The sequence below is a fragment of the Anomaloglossus baeobatrachus genome, chromosome 8, assembly GCF_048569485.1.
Source record: "Anomaloglossus baeobatrachus isolate aAnoBae1 chromosome 8, aAnoBae1.hap1, whole genome shotgun sequence".
NCBI lineage: Eukaryota > Metazoa > Chordata > Amphibia > Anura > Aromobatidae > Anomaloglossus > Anomaloglossus baeobatrachus.
In genome coordinates this window covers 38332160-38341998 of record NC_134360.1, presented here as the reverse complement: position 1 = coordinate 38341998, position 9839 = coordinate 38332160, and the positions used below count along the sequence as shown (strand labels likewise).

Sequence of the window (9839 nt, the reverse complement as noted above, 5' to 3'; positions counted from 1 at the left end):
TTACATAAGTGCATGTTTATTACTTTTCCAATTGTAAACCGTAATAAAAAACAATTGGACTTTGGATAAAGCCTCCCCCCCCCATCCCAGTTAAGGCAAGCGGTTCTTCTGGATTGTTGTGCAGCCCCTTCTTGAGTTTCCGGCTTCATACGGAGATGCCTCACACCTTCCCGGGATCTTCCTTCAGTAAGACCGTCCTGTTAAATACAATCTGAAAAAGGACGAACCACAACATTTTAGACATTTCTTGATATTTCCTGTCCAGTTATCCACAGATGCAATGATGTATTTACCGTATTTTTCTGACTATAAAACGCACTTTTTTTTCCCCCCAAATATTGGGGGAAAGTGGGGGGGTGAGTCTTATAGTCTGAATGTGGCTGCGGGGAATGAGGGTGCTGCGGTGGAGCGGGTCATCTGTGGCATGAGCAGGTTGTAGCAGCCTGCCGTGACCACATGGGCCCGCTCATTTCATATGCACGCCCATCCTCCCGCCCATCATCCATCAGCGCTGAAGCCGGCGCTGACAGGTGGGCGGGGGGTGTGCATATAGTAAAGAGCCAGCCCACGTGATCACCCCTGGAAACTACAGCCTGGAGTGATCATGTGCGGCTGTATTCACTGCTCCCTGCGCATCATCATCAGCGCGGGGGGCAGTGAATCAGTATACTCACCAGTCACCGTTCCCCTGCAGCATCGCGATCTCCTCCTGTATGCCGGCCGGCTGATCTGTGTAGAAGCGGTGAGGACAGCGATAACATCATCCCTGTGCGCACCGCTAGTCTCCACACAGGTCAGCTGACGACAGACAGGAGGACATCGCGATGCTGCAGGGGAACAGGGACTGCTCCACACTCCAGCGGCGCTGCTGCCGGCACTGACAGAAGGAGGAGCGATGCTGCATGGAGCGAGGAAAGGTGACTATAAACGTTTATATTTTTTTTGTGCGCCACATGTAGTGGGTTATATAGCAGGATGGATGGGGGTATATAGCAGGATAAGGGCATATACCAGAATGGCACTATGTAGCAGGATGGGGGCTATACCATGATGGCGGTATATAGAAGGATGGGAATATATACCAGGATGAGGGACATATATACAAGGATGGGGATCATATACAAGGCAGGAGGATCATTATCAGGATGGGTTACCTTAGTAGAGAATTTGGGAACATTACCCCCATAACAGTGTCAGCAGCAGATCCTCGCCCCATAAGTGTGTCATGACCACATTTTTTGCTTAAAATTTTATTTTCCTATTTTGCTCCTCTAAAACCGGGGTGCGTCTTATGGTCCCGGTGCGTCTTATAGTCCGAAAAATACGGTAGTAGTCACTTGAACAACATCTCAATAATAATTTGGCCAAGTTTTGATATCTTGGCTCGATGCTGAAAAATGATCACTTGAAAATTATAGGCCCAAAGCCTGAGGCTGCACTACTGAGACAACCGTGATATCAGTAATATCTAATTCTCATCTGACTTGAATAGTAGCAGTCGTGCCTAGGTGATTATTTATGACAACACTAGATGTGTCTCTCAGTAAAGCAGCCTCGGGCCGATTTATTATTCTGTGTGAGAGGTGAAATAGTGAGGTGACAACATCCCCCCCACTTTGGAGATCTCACTGGTCTATAGTCTAGCATCACATCTTGTTCCGGCATGTACCATTACTATGCAGAAGGTTGTAGTGATGCACGGTGGCAATGTGAACCTAGTAACAGGGAGACTGACCTTGTCGTGAGTGGTGTCTGGATCCACAGAGAAATAGCCCAATCTTTCAAACTGGAACTTGTCCAGAGGCTTGCAGTTCTTAACAGACTGGTCCACTAGGGCGTCAGGGATGACTGTCAAAGAGTTCTGTAATAGGAGGGCGACACGGTCACATCACTGCAAGACTCTACTAGTAGGCGCATGATGGGGCAAGAGAGTGTTTAAATCCTATGCTAGTCTATAATGTATAGAAACATTAGGTCAGGTCCACATATGGCAACATTTTTCCACTATAGTTTGTTACTGTGGAATCATCAAGGTTTGCATTCAGCCTTAAAAGGGATTAATGAAGATTGCGACACGGTTAGCCTATGTATAACCCTGTCACACTGCGTTCCCCAAACACTGTTCCCCTTCAGCGAGATTGGCTATCTTTACCCTAATGTATATGGGGATCTCAGCTGCAGTTTTCTTCTATACGAATAATGAAATAAAGCTCAGACAACTCATTGCCCCTTTTCCCCAAAGTCACTATTGTACAGTAGTCTCTCCAGTGCTGAAAACCTGCAAATATACAGGTGACTGGTATCAGCTGCTCCTCTTATATAAAGCAGCTGCACTGTATAACTGGTTAACATTACTGCTCCTAGTTGTAATTACAGTGGAACCTCGATTTACGAGTAACTTGGTGTGCAAAGTTTTTCGCTAAACGAGCAAAGCTTGCTGTAAATTTGTAACTCAGTATACGAGCAATCTTTGCTGTACGAGCATATACTCACTACACACACTTCCGGGTCCGTTCTCTGACCCGCTCTTGCAGTGTACACATACATACACACATTATGCTCACCTTCCCTTGCCGGCCTCCTGGATCTTGTAGTCTGCAGGTACAGGTGGTGTATCCGGTAACCATCGCGACAATGGAGGAACTTCCGCTGTCAGCCGCTTCTCAAAGGCAGTGCACTGACCAATCAGAGGCAAGCGGCTCCTGCGTATGACGTTTGCTGCTGAAAGCGGAAGCTCCGGCATTTGTCGCAATGGTTACCCGATTTACATCCTGCACCTGTGGACTACAAGAACCAAGAGGCTGGCGTGTGTGTGTGTGTAATTTTGCTTTGCTAGACTGGTAACTTGGTTTACAAGCACACTCCCAGAACAGATTGCTCTCGTAAACCAAGGTTCCAGCGTATTATATTATTTTATGTGGGATCACAGTATTCAGCTCTTTTACTTCTCCAGGAACCTACAGGGTTTAGGTCACTTAAGAATCCACCAGGAACTTCAGAAGGATCCTCAGGACTTTTGTGCTGGAATCTGAAACAATAGAAGATACAACGTGACAATTCTTCCTTCATATATACAGCTACAAGAGGTTTCTTCATCTCGGCAGATGAACCTGCTGCGGTCAGAGCAGGAGATTGCTTTGCGGCAATTTAAGGCTATATGCGCACGCTGCAGTTTGTCGTGGTTTTTGGTGCGGTTTTGTTGTCAGGGCTTTCTCACTTTTGATTTCCCAGTAAAGTCTATGAGAAGTCAGATTTGCTGTGCGCACATTGCAGATTATTTGTCAGCAGTTTGACAACATTTTCTGACAGAAAGGAAGCAGCATGTCCATTCTTCTTGCATTTTTGTGACCCATTGAAATCAAGGAGGGGTTGAAAAACAGATGGCAAAACGCATGGTTGCAAGTTTTTTTGCGGCTATGCACTTTACCGATCAGATTGATTTTATATTTTGATAGATCGGGCATTTCTGAACGCAGCGATACCAAAATGTGTATTTTTTTAACCCTTTAAATTTTCAATGGGGGGGTGATTGTAACTTTAAGGGTTTTATTTTTTTTTCTTCACTTAATTTTACTAGTCCCCCTAGGGGACTATAAGAATCAGCAGTCTGATCCCTTGTTCATTTCTGTAGATCACAGCTGCACAGCTGAGATCTGCTGAAATGTTGCTGTCCTCTCACACACTGTTCTGCCGGGTGTAAGAGGACGTGATTCAAGATAGCTACAGGAGTCATCACATGACCCTGTGCTACCATGGCAACCATCGGCTCCACGTGATCACGTCACGTGACTTTCGATGAAGGTGGGTGATTACGCGCTTACCGCTGCAGGCATGTACATCGGGTTGTCACATTTTGATAGCGAGATGTAAGGGGTTAACAGGCGCAGGTGGATTGCGGATCTACGCGTTCCTGGGAGGCACACATGTCAGCTGTTCAAATCAGTTGACATGTGCAGGTATCTCTGCCGGCTGACCACGGCAGCTGGCGGGTGTTACCCCGACATGATCCATCACGTACCCAGTACATCATGTTTTGTGAAGAGGTTAATGGGTCTGTGTGAGAGGTGAAATAGCAGGGAGACACAGTATCCCCCCCACTTTGGAGATCTCACTGGTGTACACTATAGCATTACTTCTTGTCCCGGCATGTACCATTACTCTGCTGGGGGGTTGAGTAATGCATCATAAAAAGCAAATAAACTTCAGAACCACTGCAGGATATTCTCTCCCTAGTGAGAAGGCTTTGACTACTTACAGGCGGTCGTAGAGACGCACTTCACACACCAACGGATTGGACACCCAGTGAATAAAAGCTTTGGGCTTCTCGGCTACATCTGATTTTTTGCAGGTAACCTCCAGCTCCACCACTTTACCATTTCCATCCTGTTGGAAGGAAAAAAAAAAAAAAATAATGAATAAATCATCAGCCAGGACATTAAGTCATAAGGCAAGACAGATTTAGTCCTTTAGGAGGACCAAGGAAGTTTTTTTCCCCCAAACCTTCAAAGAGTCAGGCGATTTAATTTTTTTTTTACAATATATACACAGTTCCCTTAGGAGGCTTGAACCTGCAATTGTTTGAACACTTGTACTCCATACTGAGATACCCCTTGTATTGTAGTATGTAGCGGAAGTCACGGTCTGAGCCTGAGCTTCATAAGCTTACCAAGATGGCAGTGACGGTAGTCTATAGCCAAGAGGTCTCTGGCTGCCATGGCAATTCCTTTGTCCCCTGTGATCTTGTTGTGGGGGCTCATTGGTCTGAGCACCAGTGCACGTTTCATTTTATTGCCACTGTCACGAATTATCACGGTCTGGCCGTGGTCGTTAATCAAACGGCATGTAATATAGTTCGCATTAGTCACGTGTGAAGAGAGCTCAGCCCGAGCCCCCTGTCACATGTGGACTCCTTTTCAGGAAATGAATTCACGTCCTAATGCAAGAAGGGGTTAAACGATCATTTGACAGCTTAAAAGTCCAAAAAACACTGTGGACTGCTAGAAAGTAAGGGCCTCAATGGGACTCCAGGTACTTATCTGTGAGAGGTCACTTCTTTACTAAAAGCATCTCAATAAGGCTACTTTCACACATCAGTTTTTTTCCATCAGGTACAATCCGGAAAAAAACTGGTTAAACGGATCCGGTACCGCATCCGTTTTATCCCCATAGATTTGCATTGTTACCGGATTGTACCTGATGGCTTTGCGTTGCATCCGTTTTTTTCCGGATGCGGCAAAATTAAAGCGGCGGCCGGTGGCAACGTGTCTTGCAACGTTTTTTGTCCAGCAAAAAAAACGCATTGCGCCGGATCCGGCGCGATACGGCGTGTTTTACAATGAAAGCCTATGGACACTGGATCCGGCGCAATGCGGTAAAAAATGGATGCGGCTGCCGGATCAGTTTTTGTAAACTGCGCATGCACCAAGTTAATTAAAAAAACGGATCCATCAAAAAAACGGATGCAAAACGGATCTAGTTTTTTACGCATCCGGCATAACGGATCTGTTAAAAACCGGATCCGGTTTTACATTTTTTTCCCGAATCCTTTGGATCAGGAAAAAAAAGGATTGTGCCTGAATGCAGAAAACTGATGTGTGAAAGTAGCCTTAGTGTGACACGCACAAGAATCAAGTTGCATCACCCGACACAACCTGCCAAACTCCGGACAGCAGCGTGCAGCTGCATAGAAATACATGCAGCTGCACGCTCCTGTCCGGAGAGCAGCAGGCCGTGCCAGGTGATGCGACTCGAGTCACTCACAAGTGTGACACCGGCCTTAGATGAAAAAATGGACAAGCACAATGAAACTTCGATAAACTCTCACCTTTATGATGTTCTGTACAGAGACGACATACCCGGCGTGTCTGAGGCCGACCGGCTGCTCTGGGGTCAGTCGCTTATATCCCTTCTCCATCACCTATGAAAGCAACAGAAAAATATTAAGTTCTTCATTCAGAGATGTAAATTATACCTTTGCTATACTGTTAGAATGGGGGCACGAGACGAAGACTTAATACCATAGGACCTCAGCAAATTACTAACATTTAACTTTAGTTTCTCAGAATATTCTAAACGTCACAACAGACACACATATACCATAAAGCCCCTAGGGAGGTAATGGTTATTACATAAACTATCATAACCATAATCCGTTAATAAAAAGGTCACACAAAACTTGGCCAAAACCCACCTAGGACGCCACTAGTTACAAAAAAAAAAAAAAGAAAAAACACAACAAACAAAACAAAAAAACAGTAAACAAAATTGTGTTGTTTCCGTCTCAGGGAATAGACTGTGGTCTTCCCTCACCCAGAAAAAAAGGAAGAAAGAAAAAAAAAAAAAAAAAAAAAAAATCACTATACTCAAATGAAAATGCTCTTTAGCAGTGACCGTAGTCAACTATAAAAAAAAAATTTCAGTATAAGTGCAATGGTCTCACCAGCTCCATATGAGCCAGGGCAAGGTCCTCCGGTTAACACAGATGGAGCTGACCCTATTGCGTCCTGAGGATTTTACACTCTTTACTAGCACCCATAGACTCCTGTCCTGACAGACGGTCCACAGCGACGTTCTCCTGAATTAACCCCTACCATGACCCTGCATCTGACCCGACGCGTTTCGTCCGTACAGACACTTCATGGAACATACTGTCATCCAGGGAATAAGGTCCACTGTCCAAGCTAACCCACAGCCATATGGTATAAGTATGGGGTACTTCAGCAGGACTTAGCTGTGGACCGTCCTTGTCAGGACAAGAGTCTGTGGGTGCTACTAAAGGGTTTAAAATCCTCAGGATGCAATAGGGTCAGCCCCATCTTTGGTAACTGGAGGACCTTGCCCTGGTCAGATTGTCCATGCACCCTGGCTCATATGGACCTGGTGAGACCGTTACACTTTTACTCAAAAATTTTTTTTTTTTTTTTTTTTTTAATAGTTGACCACTGTCCCTGCTAAAGAGTATTTTCATTTGAGCATATTGTATTTTTTTTTCTCTTTTCCTTGGTGAGGGAGGACCAACACAATTGTGTTTACTGTTTGTTATGTTCTGTTTGTTGTGTTTTATTTTAACTAGTGGCGTCCTAGGTGGGTTTTGGCCAAGTTTTGTGTGGACTTTATTAACGGATTTTGGTTATGGTAGTTTATGTATCAACAATTACCACCCTAGGGGCTTTATGGTATATGTGTGTCCGTTGTGACGTTTAGAAATTTACGGGAAAATAATAAAAAAAAGTTAAATTTTAGTCATTTGCTGAGGTCTTATATTTTATTTGACTATCGAATATACCTATTGGGTGTTTTACTATATCCATGACTTAATACCATATCAGAAGGATGAAGGGGGCGCATAAATCAAATTGCTGTTCTCAAAGTCGTCCTCTGGTAAAGTCTTAGGGTAGTTTCACACTTGCGTTGAACGGTATCCGTTACATTGCGTTGTGTGACGGATGCAACAGATGTGTTGCATATAGTGGCACAACAGATGCAACAGATCCTGCAAAACAACGGAATCATCTGTTTTTTTTTGTTTTTGTTTTTTTTTTGTTTTTTTTTACAGTTTTACCAGCGGCAGACTATTGTGAACGATCAGCTGATCGTTCGGCAGCGGAGAATGTGTGCGGGGGGACGGGGTGGGTGGAGCCAAGCGGGTCCATGGCGCTGAGGACAGGTGAGTGTGTATGCGTGTGTGTGTGTACATGCAGAGTGGAGTGTGGGAGGGGGCGGAGCCAAGCGGGGAAGTGTCGGGCTCCCTGCACAGATTGCCTAGTTACCCGATATTTACCCTGGCTAAGCACTTTGCTTAGTTACCCGATGTGTACCCTGGGTACGGGTGCAGGGAGCCCAAGAGAGCATGCGCAGTGAAATCCTAAGGATTCCGCTGCTCAAAAAAAGTTACATGCTGCATTCGTCCCGCTGGGCGGAAGAAACGTAGCGTCGCCCAGCGGAAGCAACGCAGGTCCTTTGGGTACAATCCGTCATCCATACAAGTCTATGGGAAACAACTGAATCAGTTAACGGATTCCGCCGTTTTCCAAAAGGGCGGATTGTGACAGAAGGAAAAAAAAAAGCAAGTGTGAAAGTACCCTTATGGGGTTTTTGTCACTGCTTACAGATGTACCCTGCACAGCACTGCAGACAAAGATCAGCACAACCACTTACCTCCCTAAAATCCATCTGCTCAATATAGACGGTGGAGGAGAACGGCACAGTGTGGAAACCTTTAGACTCGTCTGCTGGGTAATTTGGCACTTTGACATCTAACACCTGTGATTTAGACAATGGAAATCATATTACTGGAAAACCAACACAACAACCGGACCTCAGGGGCACCAGTCACTTACTTGGTCACCGGGAAAGTTGGTTATTCTAACTTTCAAGGGTTCTAGCACGGCCATGATTCGGGGGGCTGTATCATTCAGGACCTCTCGTACACAGGATTCCAGCAGGTGAGGCTCCATTGTAGTCTGAGCAACAGTTACCCCGACCTGTATACAGAACAGTAGGGATCCTGAGAATCCATAATTATCTGCCGCAATAGCCAAGAAGGGAATTTTGTTTACTTACCGTAAATTCCTTTTCTTCTAGCTCCAATTGGGAGACCCAGACAGTGGGTGTATAGCTACTGCCTCTGGAGGCCGCACAAAGAACTACACTTAAAAGTGTAAGGCCCCTCCCCCTCTGGCTATACACCCTCCCGTAGGAGTACGGATTCCTCAGTTTTAGTACCAAAGCAAGAAGGAGGAAAGCCAATAACAGTTTCAAAAACAAATTCAATCCGATAACAAGATCGGAGAACTTAAGAAACAACATGAACAACATGTGCACCCGAAAAACGAAACCCTAAGAACAAATAGGGCGGGTGCTGGGTCTCCCAATTGGAGCTAGAAGAAAAGGAATTTACGGTAAGTAAACAAAATTCCCTTCTTTTTCGCTCCTAATTGGGAGACCCAGACAGTGGGACGTCCAAAAGCAGTCCCTGGGTGGGTAAAAAGATACCACATGAACGGGCTGTCAGACAGCCTCTTCCTACAGGTGGGCCACCGCCGCCTGAAGGACCTGTCTACCTAGGCTGGCATCTGCCGAAGCGTAGGTATGCACTTGATAGTGTTTGGTAAACGTGTGCAGACTCGACCAGGTAGCCGCCTGGCACACTTGCTGAGCCGTAGCCTGATGCCGCAATGCCCAGGACGCACCCACGGCTCTGGTAGAATGGGCCTTCAGTCCAGATGGAATCGGAAGCCCAGCAGAACGGTATGTGTGAAGAATTGGTTCCTTGATCCACCGCGCCAGGGTGGATTTGGAAGCTTGCGATCCCTTATGCTGACCAGCGACTAGGACAAAGAGCGCATCAGAACGGCGTAGAGACGCCGTGCGAGAAATGTAAATCCTGAGTGCTCTCACCAGGTCCAACAGATGTAAACCCTTTTCAAATTGGTGAACTGGATGCGGACACAAAGATGGCAAAGTGATATCCTGATTGAGATGAAAGGAAGAAACCACCTTGGGAGAAAACTCTGGAATTGGACGCAGTACTACCTTGTCTTGGTGAAACACCAGGAAGGGAGATTTGCAAGATAACGCCGCTAGCTCGGACACTCTTCGAAGAGACGTGACCGCCACAAGAAAAACTACCTTTTGTGAAAGCCGAGAAAGGGGAACCTCTTTCAAAGGCTCGAAAGGCGGCTTCTGGAGAGCAATGAGAACCTTGTTCAGATCCCAGGGTTCCAATGGCCGTCTGTAAGGAGGAACGATATGACAAACTCCTTGGAGAAACGTGCGTACTTTAGAAAGCCGTGCCAAGCGCTTCTGAAAGAATACGGATAGCGCGGAGACTTGACCCT

General features: G+C 45.9%; 1 protein-coding gene across 1 annotated transcript in view; it reads right to left on the bottom strand.

The window, feature by feature from the left end:
* Positions 1-9839, bottom strand: part of QARS1 (glutaminyl-tRNA synthetase 1) — a 191513-nt gene continuing 181674 nt past the window's right edge. Inside the window, exons 18-24 of the mRNA XM_075321479.1 lie at positions 8340-8483; positions 8158-8262; positions 5825-5917; positions 4256-4383; positions 2962-3028; positions 1736-1861; positions 1-211 (exon numbers count right to left, since the gene is read on the bottom strand). Coding sequence (XP_075177594.1) covers positions 161-211; positions 1736-1861; positions 2962-3028; positions 4256-4383; positions 5825-5917; positions 8158-8262; positions 8340-8483 — 714 coding nt within the window. The 3' untranslated portion in view covers positions 1-160. The remainder of the gene's footprint in view (positions 212-1735; positions 1862-2961; positions 3029-4255; positions 4384-5824; positions 5918-8157; positions 8263-8339; positions 8484-9839) is intronic.